The sequence below is a fragment of the Canis aureus genome, chromosome 8 (genome assembly GCF_053574225.1).
Source record: "Canis aureus isolate CA01 chromosome 8, VMU_Caureus_v.1.0, whole genome shotgun sequence".
Lineage (NCBI taxonomy): Eukaryota > Metazoa > Chordata > Mammalia > Carnivora > Canidae > Canis > Canis aureus.
In genome coordinates this window covers 15,644,546-15,663,995 of record NC_135618.1, presented here as the reverse complement: position 1 = coordinate 15,663,995, position 19,450 = coordinate 15,644,546, and the positions used below count along the sequence as shown (strand labels likewise).

Sequence of the window (19,450 nt, the reverse complement as noted above, 5' to 3'; positions counted from 1 at the left end):
AATAAGGTCCATAGGGAAGAGTTGAATTCTTCAGTCATTGGGAGATGTTACTCTTACTCCTTTCCATCATAAAAATGTTTTTTAAGTTTTAGTTTCATGTAAGAAATAGATAAAAGGTGAAGACCTGTTGCTTGTTCAGATATTTACTTACTAATTAATCCTAAAAGGTACAACATGAATGGAATATAATAAAGTTCCAATAAAAGCATTAAGAGTACAGAGAGGAGGGAGCAAGCCAAGCCGCCTTTAGGGATGATGGAAACTTCACGGAGCAGATGTTATTCAATTTAGGCTTTGATGACACTTAAGATTCTGACAGGTGGAGACTAAGAGGGCATTTCAGATACTTGCAAGGTCTCTCCAGGGAATACAGTATAATGTGATATGGCTGCAGCTTCAGGGGAAGGAGGTCGGGTGTAATGGAATCCATATTGCTATGGATATGGATATCCATATGTTCTTCCTTAGTTGCTGTTGGTTTGGGATATAATCAGAAAAAGAAAAAAACTCTTTTAGTCATCAGTCTCTACTTCTCTATTAGTCATTGGTTTTAACACATAGGTACACTTACATAAGGTGTGGCTCAACTGATTTGTCATAATCCCCTAAGATCAGCTGGCTAAGGGATGATGTTTGATGTGTTCAGGTTTTCCTGCCTTACACCAGGAATGGACTTGTTAACATGCCTAGAAAGAATTTTATTTTTCATTTTTCTCCTCAGAGGTCATTGGGGAAGTCTATGAGTTGGCTGAATTGCTAAATGACTGCTGGTTATTATATTCTTCATTAGTTAGCTTCCTCTGAATAGAAGAGTGCCCGTTGGGTTATTTCTAAACTCTTAAGTGATCCAGATTACCTTGGGCAAATGAGACATGATTCCTTTCGCATTCCATTTTCTGCTAGGACGGCATAATTCCGATGCACTCTCCTTCAGTGATTATCATCCTGAGCTATTTTTTTAGTCTCACTGGTATATATCCTGCCAGTTATTTGTTGAAAATATAAAGTTGAAAGGAAGAGTCTCCTTTTTCTCAAACTCTAGATCACTTTGGGATCCATCCTGGAGAACCTAGGGTTATCATTTTAATCTCGCACAGAGGTCCTCAACTTGTTTTGTACAGTAGAATCACCTGAGGAATGTTTAAAAATCCCTGTACCACAAATTAAAATCAGAATCGTTGGGGGCAGGGGTGGAGAGGGCAGGATCCAAATATTAGTAGTTTTAAAAACTCCCCAGGTGATTCCACTGTGCAATGAAGGTAAAAACCAGATTCAAAACAGGTAGGCCTTTTCACCATCTCTTGAGCATCATCTATCCCTGAACGCTGGTCCTCAGAGCATAAACCCCAGATACACAGCATCAGCATTGCCTGGGAACTTGTTATAAATGCAAATTCTCAAACCCCACCCCAGATCCAGAGAGTCAGAAGCTCTCAGGGTGGAGCCCAGCAATCTTTAACAAGCCTTCCAGGTGACTCTGCTGCACAGTAAAGTTTGAGACCACTGATCTAGAGCAGGAGAAAAGGATAAAAACAAAATAAACAGCAAAACAACATCCCCCCCTCCCCCACCAGGCTCAAATAGTCTTATGTCATAAATTAGATGTGATTTGAGCAAAATAATATTTGTGTGTTTTAAGTACAGCGTAACTATAAATACTAAGTCTTCTAAATTGTTCCTCAGAGTCTGGTAAATGCACAATCCATATTAGAATCAGCTAGTAAAGGTGTCTACAAACTGAGGATTCACTCCAAATTTATGAATCATAATCTCTGAGGCAAGCCCAGAATCTACATTTTTCATAAGCATCTCATGTGGTTCCTTCAGCAAACTAACATTTGAGAACTATGGTTTTAAATGGATGACACCATACATAGGAATCTTTTATGTGCTTCATATAAAATATATGTTTCAAGTATTCACTCGTATCAGAAATAGAAATTTCTGTAATTGTTCAGTTGATTTGATTATAAAATTGACAGTTTTAACTATATCAAAGCTTCATCTTATAAAAGTTGTGTTCTGTACTGAATGACCACAGTGTGTGTATTTTTCACTTACTAAAATATGGTGAAGGCCATTTTAATACAAATGACAATCCCATTATACTAAGGAGAAGAGTATAATTATGCATTGTTGCTCACTTTGTAAAAGATTATCTTTGTTATATTAACGTGCTCCTTATACTAGTTGATAAAAATAAAAAAAAATATTTATCATTGATAATAAATAGGAAATGTAGCAGTTACTATTAGTACACCAAGAACTTAATAAAAAAGAAAAAAAATCTTTCAGAGGGCTTTGTAGTTACTCCTTAGAGAACTGTATTTTACAGAAATGTCATTTGGAAAGTCCCTGGGTTAGAATAAAAGAAAAACAGAATTAGGTGATAAATTATTGTTTTCAGCAAGCTTGCCATTACTTTTTGGAATTATCTCTATGATTTTCACTTGGGAGGTAGATATAGCCAACTATGAAGATTACTCAAAAAAACCTATCAAAAGTTTGGTTATACTAAAAAAAAATCAAAATATTTTTACTCAGCTAATCAATATGAATGAACATTTTGATATGCAATGAGTATTGTGCTCACAATTACTGCTAATCAAAATGTTCAATGTTGACATCTACAGGCCATTGCTATTTTCAGAACCCAAATCTCATGGATCTAAGTAGAAGCGATATTCATGGCTTTGATACGATAATCAAAGGGCTTTTACATATATAGATTCATTTAAACAAATCCCTGGTTCCATAGTTTATAATCATTATAGTTAAGTGACTATAAGTTACTTTATTTTGTGTAAAGTTATATTACTTGGTATAAAATTGCATGTATGATAATTTGAGGTAATATATAGTCACAATAATAATAACAATAGTATTATTTGGACTAGTTCACATTTATTGAGTACTTCCTATGCGCCAGGTACTGTTTTGTATGCCTGACATGAAATTTTTTAGTTAATCTTCAAAAAAAGTTTATGAGATAGATTTAACAGATGAGGAGACACTGAGGTGATAAAAAGTTGCCCAAGTCATATACTTAAGTGGCAAAGCTGGAACTTAAATTCAAAGCCCTTGCTCTTAACCATTACGAGTATTAAAATACTGTGTTAATTAAAATGATAGCTCACTTCTTAATCTTGTACTAGAGTTTATTTTGGATTTTATATGATTTATAGATTGAAAAAACCCACTAAAATTTTCCCCTTTTTTTTAGGAAACTGCTCCTTCATTTTATTGTGCTATGTGTGGCAGGGGGTGTTGTTCATGCACAAGAACAAGGTAAGAAAGTTACCTTGTTACGTATTTGCTTATATAAAAATTCTGCTTCCAAACAGCAAAAGTATATGACTTTAGAATGATCAGAACCTTAGATTCAAAATGAAACCATAAAAAATTCTACCCAGTACAATGAGAATGTAAGGGTGAAAAAAACCAATTTTGGGGGGAAATATGACCTTTAAAAAATTACTCAGATCTTCCATCTGTGAAATTGCTTACATTTTTAAGCAAACTCTCTATAAAAGGGAAGTTTTGTATAGTGAAAAGGCTTTGCTTGTGACTTCATTGAAGTGGGAGTTCTTGGGGGTGGCGAACTGTGACTGAGTTACCTTTGCACTTCTTGAAACAACACGAGCATATACGAAATGTTCCATCTAGATTTACATCATTGAGAAACAAAATACAATTTGCATACCAGTGGGTTTGGGATTTTATTTAATTCAAATGGAGAGGTTTAGAAAATTGTTCAACGTTTTGTTTTTGTGTGCTAGCTAGTTGCTGGGTACTACCCAGATGATGATCAAGTTTCAGGAATCTATGTATTCTCAAATTTATTCATTTATTAAACAGCATTTTAAAAAGTATCTTCTACTTGCCACATAATGTCCTAATTGCCAGTGATAGAAATATAAATAAGATAATGTCTCTGGCCTCAAAATGTAAAGACAAGTGCCTTTGTCAAAGATTAAAAAATACAAAGTCCAAGTCAAAGAGAAAAACCCTGGAACTATGCTGCATCCACAGAGAGTATCAGCATGGCTCCAATTTTTTTTTTTTTTTTAAACTCCTCTGTCTTCCATCAGCAGGGCTGCCAAATTATTCATTCTGACAAAACCAACATTTCAGTTCACTGACCAGTTCCACAAGCCACTTGGTCAATCAACTAAACAACAATAAGAAAGAGAGAAAGAAATGGAATATACATAGGTAGAGAGAGGGTGCATAAAGGAAGGGGTCATCCTCTATCTGATTGACCAAACTGACAAGTAGGCAGCTAAGTTCTCTGTCAAGTAGCACGTAGATGAATTAAAAGATATCTTGGAAGGCATCTTCTAATTCTGTTTTACGGTTAAATTAGGTTAAATTTAACCTAATTTTCTGGTTAAATTAGGTCGGATGTCACATAGAGCTTCATGAAATGCTGTTCTTGACCAAGTCATTGCTGTTACTTTATTTTGATTTAATTAGCCATGAAGAAGAGAGGAATTGTATCTTTTAGTTCACTGTTACTACTATTGTTATACCTTCTGAGAATTTAATTGTGTACCAGCCCTATGCTTGTAGAATATATATTCACCACTACCTCATCACAGAGTTTTTGTAATTATGCCCATGATATAGCTGCTGAAACTAAAATTAAGAAGAATAAGTAACTAGCCCAAGGGTTATAGGCTAATGAATAGAAGAACCAAGATTTGAACTCAAGTATTTTGATTGCAAAGTCTACAAATTCTTTAAAATTAAGCTTCTTGAACCACAGAGAAGATCAAAAAGAGAAGGAGAATTGTCATTATTAATTATGTATATATTCTGTGGCTTGTCCTTTGCTGGTACTTTACATGTAATATTCTGATCTTCACAGTGAGCCTTTAGGATAGGGATTATAGATGAAGAAACTGAGGCTCACAGAAGGCTTTTACTCAGGCTCTTACAACTAGGACTTGAATCTAAGCCTGTCCATCTCTGACAACAGAAAACCCTCTTTCCACTACCCGTCTTCTTATTTTATAATTACCATCTGCTGGCGTGGTTTGAAAGCTTCTTATACAGACTTTCATCCCCCACCCCATACTTGAAGCCCCATGCCTCCCTCTTAAATTCACTGACCAGATATAAACATCTGTTATTTGCCATGTTTTCAGTTATTCCATTAAGTTTTAATACAGCCAAGAAAATAATTTTATTTTTTTTATTTTTTATTTTTTAATTTTTTTAAGAAAATAATTTTAAATAAACTTGTTCATAAATTTAAATTCTGGGGGGCACCTGGGTGGCTCAGTCAGTCAAACGACTGCATTTGGCTCAGGTCAAGATCCTGGGGTCCGGAGATTGAGCCCTGCTTTGGGCTCCCTGCTCAGTGGGGAGTCTGCTTCTGCTTCTCCTTCCGCTGCATGCATCACCACCCCCAGCTCATGTACGTGTGCTGTCTCTCAAATAAGTAGATAAAAATCTTTTTTAAAAAATTAAAATTTTGAATTTGTTTTATAACCAAGTTTTAGATATAACCTATTGAATACATGATTCTGCTTCAAGGAAAAATTAATTATTTACAGCTTTTTCTGAGGATTTGACAGATCTAGATCCCTTTTCTTATCTTATATAGAGTCTGCTTTCCTTTTTACCCAGTCTGTGTTTGTAAGCTGGCTGCCAGAGATGGACCTAGCTGCAGTACTTCTACATGGTAACATACACCCTGCAAGATGTGTAGCTAATCCTCAACATACACAGCATTCTCAGGTTCATGATCCCTAGGTGTGAAAACCACATGTGTAGAAATCTCTGTGGGCAGAATACTCATTTCCAAAAAGAATATTTCCTGTGGAAATGAATCCAAAATGTGTTTATTGTTAACGGAGAATCAGCTCATTCTAGCTACAGTTCTTTAAGTATTTTCTGCCAAAACCCCTTATGGACACTTAACCAAAAACTTTACACATTAGTTGGTTAAAGCTTCATTTCTCATTTTATAAACAAATTTGCTTTTATCTCTTTATCCATAATAGATGTGTTATTTACAACAGGAATACTTTAAAGTCACAATTGCCACTTTAAACATACCCAGTGTAACTAAATAAAGCACAGGTATTCTAGAACCAGAAGCCAGGTTCCAGTACTTACTAGCTATATGATCTGGAGCAAGTCAAATACTCTGAGCTTCATTTTCAGCAAAGTGAAAATAATAAGAGTGAAGTAATAAGAATGAAGTAATAAGAGTTCTTACTACATAGAGTTGTATGGATAAAATGAGATAATACATGTCAAGTGTTTAGTGCATGCCTGTTATTTGATGAAGACGCAGTAATCTTTTTCAGGAAAAAAAGATGCTTATGATCCTTCTCTTTTCCCATATACTCATAATATTGAAAAACTGAAATAAACTAAAGTAGTTGAATTTAAGCAACTCCTTTAGTTCCTTCACTCAGTGAGCTGGAAGCCAGGCAGCTTGTATTTGAGTCTTGATTTTAGCACTATTTGGCTGAGACTAAATAGAACAATAGAAAGCAGATATTGGGCAATTATCTGGTTAATTTAATCAATTTAGGTAAATTGGTTAAGACAAACATATTAAGGCTTATATTATTTTTCTTATTTACAACTTTGTGACTTTGTTTATTTTTTAAAAGATTTTATTTATTTATTTGAGAGAGAGAAAGCATGAGAGAGGGGAGGGTCAGAGGGGCAGCAGATCCTTGCTGAGCAGGTAGCCTGATGTGGGGCTCCATCCTGGGACTCTGGGATCATGACCTGAGCTAAAGGCAGATACTTAGCCAACTGAGCCATCTAGGTGTTCCTTTGTGATTTTATTTTAAACAATCATGTAATTTTTTCATTTATACAAACTAGAAAGCTTGGAGATTTCACTGACCCAGATATATGAAAATTTTAACAGCAAAAATTTATTAAATTATGTGCTACATTATATTTAGTTATTTAATGAGCTAACATAATTTTTATACTGTGATGTGATATTTTTAACTTTAAAAGTTGATAACTTTTAAATCTTTTAAGCTACACTGACTAAGAAATGTAAAAATCCTTACATTTATGAGGGACAAACATGATATTACTGTTGTTCGTCCAATTTATGAATATTAGAATATTGTTGAATATTGACAGCTACAATGTTTCCTTGGCTCTCTTATGAAAAGAAGTGTTTGTAAAACTTACAAAATAAGTACAACAATTGGCTCTCCCATGTCTTTTTCTTTAGGCATAGTTTATACTGCACCATAGAGTTAATTATATAGCCACTGGATTTAATGTCAGATACTTGGGTATGAGTCATAATTTCATCATTTACGGAGATTCAATTTCTCCTTTTTCTCACCCTTTTCCTATTCTTCTTTTCTCTTCCCACTTTATCTCCCTCTCTCTCTTTCCATTTTCCTCTCTTCCCTCTCTCCTTCCTTCTTTTCTTCTAACTAGTGACAATAGTATTAATGATGCTTACTATACAAGTTTCAAATTAAAAATAAGCAAGGTTGTAGTGTCTGTGGCTATATCTCAGCATCAGCCCTGCAGGCTTAGAAGATTGATTTTATTAGCAAATTGAGTACAATCTATTTGTCTTTAGTGTATAACAAAACAACAACAAACAAAAATTACACTGAAGTCTTACAGAGGAGGTAATATTTCAACTGAATCTTATAAAATGAGTAAATTTGGCATGAAGGGATATACTTAGAGGGGTCTGAAAGAATAGGATTAAAAAAAAAAACAGATACATTTGACATAGCAAGAGATTTAAGAAAAGTAAAAGAAAAAAAATTGTGAGTGGCAAATGCCATGAAGTAAGCAGATACCATTGAAGGAAAAATGTGTAAGAGCTAGTGTAGATTAGGGGGCAGTCACCAAGACCAAGGTTACTTCTGACCAATTATAAGTTTGAGTCCCCAAGATAATTTTCAGTCTCAATAATGCTTTAGAAGAATTTATAGAACCCAGTGTAACCTGTTATACTCATAGTTATGGTTTATTACAGCAAAAGAGAATGCATTAACATCAACCAACAGAAGAGACACATGGGTTAGGGTCTAGGAAAGTCCCACATATGGAGCTTCCAGTTGTCCTCTCCCAGTGGAATGAGTGCCAACTTTCCCAGCAATGATATGTTACAGTATGCACAGAATATTGCCAACCAGTGAAACTCACCTGAGCCCTTATGTCCAGAGTCTATATTGGGGCTCTGCCCCAATGGACATGGTGGACTGCCCATGTAGCTGACCTTAGTTTCTGAAGTCCCTCTTGAGGTTGAATGGATACCACATGACCAAAGCCCTTACCATAAATCATGTTGTTGGACTATTTGCTATGGTTCATAACCCTCAGATAAACAAATATATCTTTATAAGGCAAGATATTCAAGGGTTTATTGAGTGCCTCCTAGAAGCCGAGAACAAACGTATGTCTACTCTTTGGGCAAGGTTAAATTTTTTACTACACAAGTGGCATGTGGACTTTGGCTACCATAATAGAAAGGGTGGAAAAGAAGGACAGAAAAGTAAAATCAAGATGAGGGGTCCCAATGATCCACTTGCATAATTTGACAATAAGACCACCATACCACTACAATTATACAAATAATCCTGAATATGCTAATCTGCTCAACCTCATCAACTGTGAGGTTGAACATAACAATTCCATGTGAATATCAACACAAAAATTACTTTAAAATGAAGTCACAATCCTTTAATCAAAGAGTGAGGGGATGGAATATAGTAAAAAGATATTTTTATTAAAAACTTTTTTTTAAAGATTTTATTTATTTATTCATGAAAGACACACACACACAGAGAGGCAGACACACAGGCAGAGGGAGAAGCAGGCTCCCTGAGAGGAGCCTGATGCTGGACCTGATCCGAGGATGGGGATCACATCCTGAGCCAAAGGCAGAGACTCAACCACTGAGCCACCTACTTACCTGGTAAAAATATTTTTTAAAATAGGATATCCATAAGGCTTAAAGAGCAGATATACTTCATTCCTTGTTTAATGGTTTTCTTTTACTTCTAGTATATTCTCTTGCGAAAGTGATCCTTTTTTCCTACATTCTAAATCTTCCTGTTCTGATATTTTGGGTTTGATTACCTTTGATGTTTAGCATAGATTAAAAAGGGGAAAGCTTATTAGGAATGAATGAGATACGAGACTGGAAATGCAGGCAGGGGTTAGATCACGAAGGGCTTGAGGGCTAAAATAAGAAGTTTCAGTTTTATATGAAAGCTTTGAGAACTACTGATGTGTTATAGGAAGCAGTGTCATGAACTAAATGTTCATTTTGTTCTGTACAAAGAGAGAAAGGTTTCCCTGGCAGCAGTGTGGATGAAAGATTGGATAAGGATGTCTTAAAAGAGGCAGAGAAATCTATTAGGAGACTAATATCATAATCTAAGGATAAAGAGAGCTTAACTAAAGTTTGTGTTGGACTTGGTGACTGAATAGCTATGGAGAATGGTTGGAAAGGGAGTATCAAAGGTGATTACCAGGTTTCTGGGTTAGATGGCTGGATTGATTGATTCATTCATTCAAGCAATACTTTGGACCCACTTTGTCTTAGTCATTATTCTACATGATGGAATATAATAGTAAAACATGGTGAAGTGCTACCCTCATGGACTTACATTTCAACTGGGGAATAAAGCGGTAGGCAATTCTCTGTATATATAATGTGATATATATATATATATAATGTATGATATATTTATGTATATCTTCCCCTCAATTCTCAGTGCTGTGAAGAAAACATAAAGCATGGGAAGATGTTGGAGAGTCACTGGGGCAAGGAGAAGGACAATTTTATATTTTAGGTATTGTCAGGGAAGACCTCTCTGACGAGATCACATTTGAGTCTAGATCTGAATGAACTCAAGGGTTCAGATCATTCTAAACAGAAAGAACAATAAGTACAAACACCAGGAATTCAAAATGAGGTTAGTGATTTTAAGGAATAAGAAAGGAAAAGCATGGCTGGTGCAAAGTAAGGTGGGATGAAATGCAAAGAGATAAGAGAGGTAAGAAGGGGGCTGATGACAGAGGTTTCATACACCATGTTAAGAGTCTGGATTGTATTTTTTACTGTAACGGGAAGCCATGGGCAGAATTTGTTCAGGAGATTGGCATGATAGAATTGACACTATAAACATAGAACTCTGGCTGGTGGTTTGGGAATGGGACTCTTTGCTAAGAGAGGCACTAAAATAAGAGGAACAAATGTGGGGGAAAATATATTGAGTGAGAAGTGCTTGCAGGACGTCTAGTCTCTACCACATAAGTTCAGTAGGCGATTGGATATGCAAATCCAGAAGAGAGGTTTGTGAGTCAGCATATGTGGTTGTTGAAATCATGTTTTGGGTGAAGTCATTGTGTTTACAGTAAAAAGAGCAAAGCCCGTTGTCTTGGTGACACCATGATTTATTCTGTTTAAGAAGCAAATAGGTGAAAGAGATAAAAATCTGTTCTGCTGTTAGGTGACATATGCATTTCTAAATTGCTATGCTGAGAGGTTGAGTCAGGAGGACTGCCTGCTTTCAGGTTCTGCCTCTACACTTCCTACTTGGGTGATCTTGGGAAAGTTATTCAGATTCTCTGTGACCTAGTTTTTATGTCTGTCAGATAGAGTTAACCATAGTACCTACCTCACAGGGTTATTGTGAGCTTTATGTGGCTTAATAAAGTTGTGAAAACAGTGCTTGGTACATGGAATTAATGAATGCTGCTACTATTTTTATTCTGTAAAAAAAATGCAAAGTGCAACAAATGAATAAACAAAAAGCAGGATCAGAACTATAAATACAGAGAACAAACTGATGGCTGCCAGAGGGAAGGAGAATGGGGGGATGGCAAGACGGGTGAAGGAGAGTGGGAGGTTACAGGCTTCCAGTTATGGAATGAAGTCATGGGGATGAAAGATACAGCATAGGGACTATAGTCAATGGTATTGTAATAGTGTATGGGGACACATGGTAGCTACACTTATAGTGAGCATAGCATAATGTATAGATTTGTTGACTATGTTGTACACTTGAAACTATAGTGTCAACTATACTCAAGAAAAGTATTTAGAAAAAAATTTCTAATTAAAAAAATTTCTTAATGAAAAGAAAGGCAAAGCACTTAATGAAGTGCCTAGTTGGTAATCAGTATTCTTTAAATAGTAACTGATTTCCCAAGTAGCACAAACTGGATTGATTTTGTGGTTAGGGCCACTAATGAAACAAGTAACCTATTATAGCCAACTAAGTTTTTTCTTGCTGTATTCATCAGTACTAATTATCTAAATTTAACTTCCAAATTGCAGTTTGGTGATATCCAGGGCCAGACCTAAATTAACAATGGTCTGTCCTCTGATAGAAGACTTTCATTCTCCTGTTCTCCCCAGACCCTCTCATATGTGCCTTTTATCCTTAAGAGTTCTCTGTTCTCATATCAGTATCTGCCACAAAATTTAAGCTAAACATATTCACATTAAGATTTGAAAGTTTAAGTAGGATTAACATTTAGATGTCCACTCAGATACCAATTCTGTTGGCAACCTAGGGGGTATTGCCCACTGTGAGATTCAGTGGGAAGAAATAACCCTGCCATGATTGATTGTGAGACTTGCCAAAGAATATGCCAGGTGATGTGGAGAATAGAGTGCCTGTAAGGTAGTGTGGTGAGACAAAGATTATAGACTTTGAGGCTAGACTGATTGGACTTATATCTATTTCTAGTATTTATCAGCCATATGATCTTGACCAGGTTACATAATCTCTCTGGGCTTCAGATTCTTCATCTTTGAAATACATATAGATTTTATTTTTTTATTTTTTATTTTTTTAAAGATTTATTTATTTATTTATTTATTTATTTATGATAGACATATATATATATATATATATATAGAGAGAGAGAGAGAGAGAGAGAGGCAGAGACACAGGAGGAGGGAGAAGCAGGCTCCATGCCCGGAGCCTGATGTGGGACTCAATCCCAAGACTCCAGGATCACGCCCTGGGCCAAAGGCAGGCGCTAAACCGCTGAGCCACCCAGGGATCCCCTACATATAGACTTTAAATATAAACTTGAAATCATGAGATATTATCTTCCCACTTCTGTTTTTGTATATCATACAAAAAGAAAAAAAGATGAATGAAATAGTAAATAACCCTGAAAACTCCATTTCCAGCAAAACTAGGGGAATGATAAAATCTACCAACTCTCAAAATATGCTGAGAAAAACATAAAAGTGCCTGTATAGCCACACACTTTTTAAATGAGGAGCATACCCCAAAGTACCTTAACCTTGAGCCCCTATACAAAACAACTGCTACAGGATCTGGGGAGGACAGAAGCTGCCCAGGAGCAAGTACAAGAAAGAAGCACAGATAATAGCTAAATGGCTCGGTGAGGAAAGATCTCAGAACATGCACAAATCTACTTCCTAAGGTGAAGGATTCATTCTGAAGCATATAGCAATGAGAGTGGATACTGGGGAAGGAGAGTAGGGTGTTGCCAACTAGGATGGCTATAGAAGTTCTGCTAGATTAGGTCTGATCCAGAGAAGAAGGTGAGGCTATATCAAAAGGCCACTTGAAAGAACTCTGGTAATGTTGAAACAGCCTTTGGGTTTTGAGATTTGGAAGGCATGCCCCTTTGTCTTCTCCCTAGCATCTTTCTATTGAGTATGAAATAGTGAGTAACTAAAAGCAACACAGCACAAATAGAAAGGTACAATAAGAAAAATATAGGTGAAAGCAGCAAAATGAGAATGCACAGATAAAAAAAATCACGATGAAGGAAGATCATAAAACAGAAATATAAGAACTCAAGAGAAGGAAGAGATGGCAAGATATTAAAGGGATATGAATTGTGAGCTTGTAGAACTCAGAAAAGGTGTCGTAGGAAAAATCCTTTTTATAAATCAAGAGGAAATTGGAAGGAACACAAAAAGAGGTTAGAAATTATAGAAAACATGGTAAAGGCAGGAATGAAAAAACAGAACTGAAGATAAATAACGTATTTTAAAAGATTGCAGAGAAATGATAGATATAGAAGACAGTGGTGGAGATTAAACATACTTATAATAGTAATTTTTGAAGAGGAAAACCACAACTATAAAATAGAACAAATATTCAGGGATCCAATTCATGAAAACTTTGCTGGAGGGAACAGCAAATGGGCATACTATATGCCTGGAAACATTTATCCAGAATGGTTAATATGAAGCCATATCCTAATAAAATTTGTACTTCAAGGATAAAGAGCAGCAGTTTTGGGGCATGTTGGTTAAAAAAAAAAAATTGAGTCACTTAGAGGGAGAAACAAAATTAGCTGCCTTCAGATTTTTCTATCCTAACATTCCATACCTATAGATAGTGGAATCATATCTTGAATAAGATAATCAAGGAAAGAAGACATTAGCAACGAATTTTATGTCCAATGAAACTTAAGATACAATGCTATCAGCAGGGATGCTTTGGTGGCTCAGCGGTTGATTGTCTGCCTTTGGCTCAGGGAATGATCCTGGAATCCTGGGATTGAGTCCCACATCGGGCTTCCTGCATGGAGCCTGCTTCTCCCTCTGCCTATGTCTCTGCCTCTCTCTCTGTGTCTCTCATGAATAAATAACGAAATCTTTATAAAAAACCAAAACAAACAAACAAACAAAAAACCAATGCAACCAACAAACAATTCTAAAAAGTCAAACATCCAGGAAATTTTCTCATGAATGTTTCTTGAGGAGATTAAAACAGGATTAACTTCATCAAAAAGGAAATAACTGGGAAAATGACTCCAAAAGACTGGTTCTATTTACCAGGAGAAAATGTGGGAACAGAACTGCATATAAATTATGATATAAATTAATGTAGGAATGATACAATCATTCACAATAGGAGGGAAAAAGGGAATAAAAGACAGGAAATACATTAAGTTTGGTGATTGGCTCCTATTTAGAAGCTGGAAAATAATATTATCCAAATATGATAAAGCAAATAAAAAATACTATCAGGATACTTAATAATAAAAAGATAAATGCTAGGAAAGCTAATTCTATTGGCTAATGTTAGATGGTAAGGGAGAGGGGAGGAGGGAGAAAAAGAAAGAGGAAACACTGTTCATAGGAAAGAAATAATAGATCTGTCTAAATAAAGAGGACTAGAGACATTGTGTATATTTATAATTTTAGAGGTAACAGAATAAAAATATGAGTCTTTCTTTCTAAAAGATAATTCTAGAGGTGTATCCCATAGACCTTGATATGCAGTATTTTAATTTTTGTTATTTTCTAAAAACTATGTAATTTTTATTTGTATTTTCCCAGTGACCCAAGTGATTTAGGAGAAAATCTTTACATTTTCCAATTAAAGGATTTTGTTTATTTGTTTTCTCATTTTGCTATTAAAATCTAACTTGTTAGTATTGTGATTAGAGAATTATGTCTAATTTGTACTTCACATTTTTAAAACTTAGTCTTATAAATTGTATTTAAATTAGGCTATAGAAAATAATGAATTGGTGTTATAGTCTGGTAAAAATAGTCCAGTAGGAGAAAAACCACACACCAGTCTTAACTTATAAATAATTATTTATTTATTCATGAGAGACAGACTAAGAGAGGCAGAGACACAGACAGAGGGAGTTTAACTTATAATTATTAATGTGATGATTCTACATATATTATTCTTTGAGAATCCAGCAAACTTTCAAAATAATAATATCCAACCATCAAGTAGATTTTATTTCAGAAATGCAACGATAGTTCAATAACAAGAAACTTACTGAGTAGCAAATCTTCAAAGACATTTGTCTTAAAAAATCTTAGCTATTTGTTGTAAAAACTCAAATAAAAATAGAATCAAAGGAAAATATATATGAAATATTAAAAACACACATAATAAAGTTTTTATTATTGCTCTTTCCAGTAATATTTCAATGAATAGCATCAGTAATTTTAGTTACTAGATAACAGGGGTTCTTGTTAAATGCAAGGAGAAGTTTTCTTTGGGCAAGGAGTAGCCCTTGACATTCCACCACAGACAAGTGGCACTTCCTTTGTGTAAGGATAGCCTATCTGGCATCTTATAGAATGAAAACTTTCAACATAGTATACGATTTATACACTTTAAGCATTGTAATTTTCATAAGAGCAGTGTTTCTAACATAGTTTATCTCTCAGATTGAGATATGTACACCCATAGAGGCAGATATCATTGGTCAAGCATACTCAAAGTCACTGACTTGGGCCACCTGGGTGGCTCAGTCAAACAGCCAACTCTCGTTTTCAGCTCAGGTCATGATAATCAGAGTCCTGGGATCAAGGCCCTGAGTAAGGCTTCCCACTCAGCAGAGCAGGTGCTGTGGGAGAGAGAGGTTCCTCCATCTCTCCTCCCTTTCCCTCTCTCCACCTGTATGTTGTCTATCTTCTCTCTCTCTCTCTCCCTCCCTCAAATGGATTAATTAATCAAAAAAATTCACAGACTAAGCAGATCTATGTTTCAGGAGTATAAATTTTCAATGAAGATTGGGATGGGGATGGTTAACTGATTTAGCTGGTAGTTCATGTTTTATATTAAAACAAACATAGTCATATTATTGAGTAAAATTAAAAAGTTTTTCCTAAATTTTAACTATAAAACATGAGAAGTCAAAGATATTTTTTGTGCTTTTATGGGGCCTCTTTAAACTATTCCTCCAAATTCCTGGAGACGCATATAATTCTAAACTGCTGTTAATAATGTTTTGGTGGAAGAGTTTGAGAGATGCTGTCATACTGTATCTTAGATACAAACATTTATAACAGTTAGAACTAGTATAAAACTACAACTGTTTTTATCAATAAAATGATGGTTGTTCTAACCTTAAAACACTTGAGTATTTTGTAAAGCTCTCTTCTACGAAAATATTTTAATTGTATTGCTAGATTATGCATGAGTGATATTTTGCCACTATGTTAGCTATTTGTAATAAATATGAATTATCAAATATCTACTAATTTCCTATAAAAGAGAAATTAGGATGATTCACAGTTTTTTGGCTAAGCTTCAAAAACTTATTTTTTCTCACGTATCATGGTTATGAATTAATATTCTTTGACATTTCTTGTTGAAAATGATTAAATATGTACAAAGATGCAAGTGGGAGATTTATAACCCCCTAAATAATAAAGGTCATATGGCTGACTAAACTGTTCTATATCTCTGACAAAGGATTCATTATTCTTTACAAAAATGTATTTAATTTTATAAGACTATAGAGACAAATGTGACATCTAATGAGATTTTGATGGGCAAATTCATTAATTTAGAAATTGTAGAACTATTTGCAAGGTGAGAATAGTAGATATTGAGTAGTGAATCAGACATAGAATCTGTCTTCCAAGAGTTTATAATTGGATAAGGAAGATAAGCAGTATACTATTAGTAACATTGCAATAAAAATAAACTAATAAAGGCCTTAATTATATGAAATTTATATTACATAAAATCTGCATTATGTGATAAATATTGAGAAAGTCTAAAAATTTTGGATTTTGGATAAAATTACCAAGACTGTGGAAGACTGAGAAAACAATGGAAGCAAGAGAAACTTGGAAGGGAAATAAAAAGTATATGATCACCAATAATTGGAATTTAAGTTCTCCTGTCCAGGAGATATCAAGGTGACTGAATACTCTTTCTGTAGCACACATAAGGTATTAGGCATAGGGAGAACTCTTATGTGACTTGTAAATTCTCAGAAACCTGTAAGGGAAAATAGCCTGCAAAATTATAGATTAAAAGATTATGTGAACTTAATTTATAAAATGACTGCCAAGTTATAAATTTCTTTTGGTAACTGTGTCCCCTGTTCCTCTTTAACATAGAAGTCATAAAATTTTAAGTCCTAAATTAAAGAAGTAATATTCATTGGAGTACCAAATAAGATTCCGGAGAGAACAATTATTAAATTTTGGGTTTAGAGATATTGGGGTGTGTTTGTGTGTGTGTGTGTGTGTGTGTGTGTGTGTGTGTGCATGGTTGTGTGTGTATGTGTGTGTTTCAAATAACTGAGTATAATATTTTACTCGTTCTCTCCATTTCTCTCATTACCTGGAAATTGATAGAGCATGCTTATTTTAAGGATTACTGTTGAGATGAGAATATATTCAAATTTTATATGAACACATGAATACATAAGAGTAAGATTCTTTCTCCTTCTCTCTCTCTCTCTCTCTTTTTAATTTCCAGGCATAGACATTCTTCATCAACTAGGCCTTGGAGGCAAAGATGTAAGACACTCATCATCAGTGACTGCTGTACCATCATCATCTACATCATTACCTCAGGGGGTCCACTTAACAGAATTAGGTGTCATTTTAACAAATGATGCTTATATTGAGTCACCTCTCATGAAAATTTTACCATTCAACTTAGAACAGCCATTTACAATATTAATTGGGTTGCAGTCACATAGAGTAAACAATGCATTTCTCTTCAGCATTAGAAATAAAAATAGACTGCAATTAGGAGTGCAGTTATTACCTAAAAAATTAGTAGTATACCTTGGAGGAAAGCAGTCTGTATTTTTCAACTACAGTGTTCACAATGAGCGATGGCACTCATTTGCCATTACTATTAGAAACCAAGTTGTCTCAATGTTTGTTGAGTGTGGAAAGAAATCTTTTAGCAGAGAGACTCTTTCAGAAGTTCAGACTTTTGATTCTAACAGTGTGTTTACCTTAGGAAGTATGAATAATAATTCTGTCCATTTTGAAGGAATACTATGTCAGTTAGATATTATTCCTTCTGCAGAAGTATCTGCAGACTATTGTAGATATATGAAACAGCGTTGTCGCCCTGAGATAAGCCTTCTTCATACAACCATCAAACCAGCTGAAATACTGGAAAACTCTCCCTTGCCCAAAAAATTTGGTGAAAAAGTGCTGTCAGAGGACACATTTACCAAAGGCAAAAGCATCCCAAATATGATAAATAATGATTCTGCAACAGTCCGTAAACAGCAAGGACTCCAGATGTCAAAATCTCAGTCAATGTCTCTTCATTCAAGCAATGTGTCTGCTGTGGATCTTGTAAACCATGGAATTCAGGCCAAAGAAATGATTACTGAGGAACATACTCAGACAAATTTAAGCCTGTCAGTGACCCATCATCTCCTTAATAAGGCGAGAACAAAGAGCAAGGAGAAATTTAGTTCTCTCCCAAATGTATCTGACAATGTCACACAACATAATGATAGAGTAACTGGTCTGCTACCATTTAAGAAGATATCATCTGTTCTTCCACATATAAAACAAGAAACAATGATCAATCTCAAGAAGGCTATTGCAGCAAATCTACACACTAATGAACTCATGGAACTGCAACAGATTTTAAACACAACCTTATACAGAGTGACAGATGAGCCGTCTGTGGACAATCACCTTGACCTGAGGAAAGAAGGTGAATTTGATCCTGATGCTACCTATCCCATCGAAAATAGCTATGAGACTGACCTTTATGATTATTATTATTATTATGAGGATCTTAATACAATGCTCGAAATGGAGACTCTAAGAGGGCCAAAAGGGGACCCTGGACCTCCCGTAAGTTGTTTTTAAAATCTGTCTTAATGTATTAACTATCAAAAAAAAAAAACCTCTAGACTTAATAATACAGAGCAGAACAGATATGTGTCAGAAATGTATCCTGCCTATAGTAAGTGAATTTATGGTTACTATAATGCATCCAACCAATATTTGATTCGAATATTGTATTTTTGTTGTTGTTGTTGTTGTTGTTTTTTTGGTAGGCTGAAAGGTTACTTAATTCTGGTAAAGTGGTGAGTAAACTGTATGTTTTTCTTGTCCAGTTGAAACTCAAGCAGAATTTTGACTGTTAAATATAGATCAGCATTCTTTATAGAAAAAACATAGATTTAAAACATAGTTATGTTAAGAGAAGGATATGAAACTTGAAATATACTAAAGAAAAATGCATTACATACATCAATTAAATTAATGATAATCATTATTAAACACATCTTTCAGCAAAATAAAATCAAATGGATTAAAATGGAATATAAAAATTTATTTCAGGTAGAGATAATTTTATAGTGAATCACTGGAAAAAAGCAAACACATTATTGTTATAAAAAAAAAAATTTTTTTTTTTTTTTTAATTTTTATTTATTTATGATAGTCACACAGAGAGAGAGAGAGAGAGGCAGAGACACAGGCAGAGGGAGAAGCAGGCTCCATGCACCGAGAGCCCGATGTGGGATTCGATCCCGGGTCTCCAGGATCGCGCCCTGGGCCAAAGGCAGGCGCCAAACCGCTGCGCCACCCAGGGATCCCCACATTATTGTTATAAATGAAATAGTTTAGTATCTATTAAGAGTAACATATTTCATTATATCTTTAATGATATAGTGCATTTACATTTATGAATTAATAAAAGCTCTAGGTACCTAATACAAAAAATAGCTA

General features: G+C 34.8%; 1 protein-coding gene across 5 annotated transcripts in view; it reads left to right on the top strand.

Moving 5' to 3' along the window:
- COL24A1 (collagen type XXIV alpha 1 chain) overlaps positions 1 to 19,450 on the top strand; it is a 387,323-nt gene that overhangs the window by 6,573 nt on the left and 361,300 nt on the right. For all 5 annotated transcript variants that reach the window (XM_077905294.1, XM_077905293.1, XM_077905290.1 and 2 more), the window contains exons 3-4: positions 3,224 to 3,288; positions 17,214 to 18,568. In XM_077905294.1, the coding sequence (XP_077761420.1) occupies positions 3,224 to 3,288; positions 17,214 to 18,568 (1,420 nt within the window). The remainder of the gene's footprint in view (positions 1 to 3,223; positions 3,289 to 17,213; positions 18,569 to 19,450) is intronic.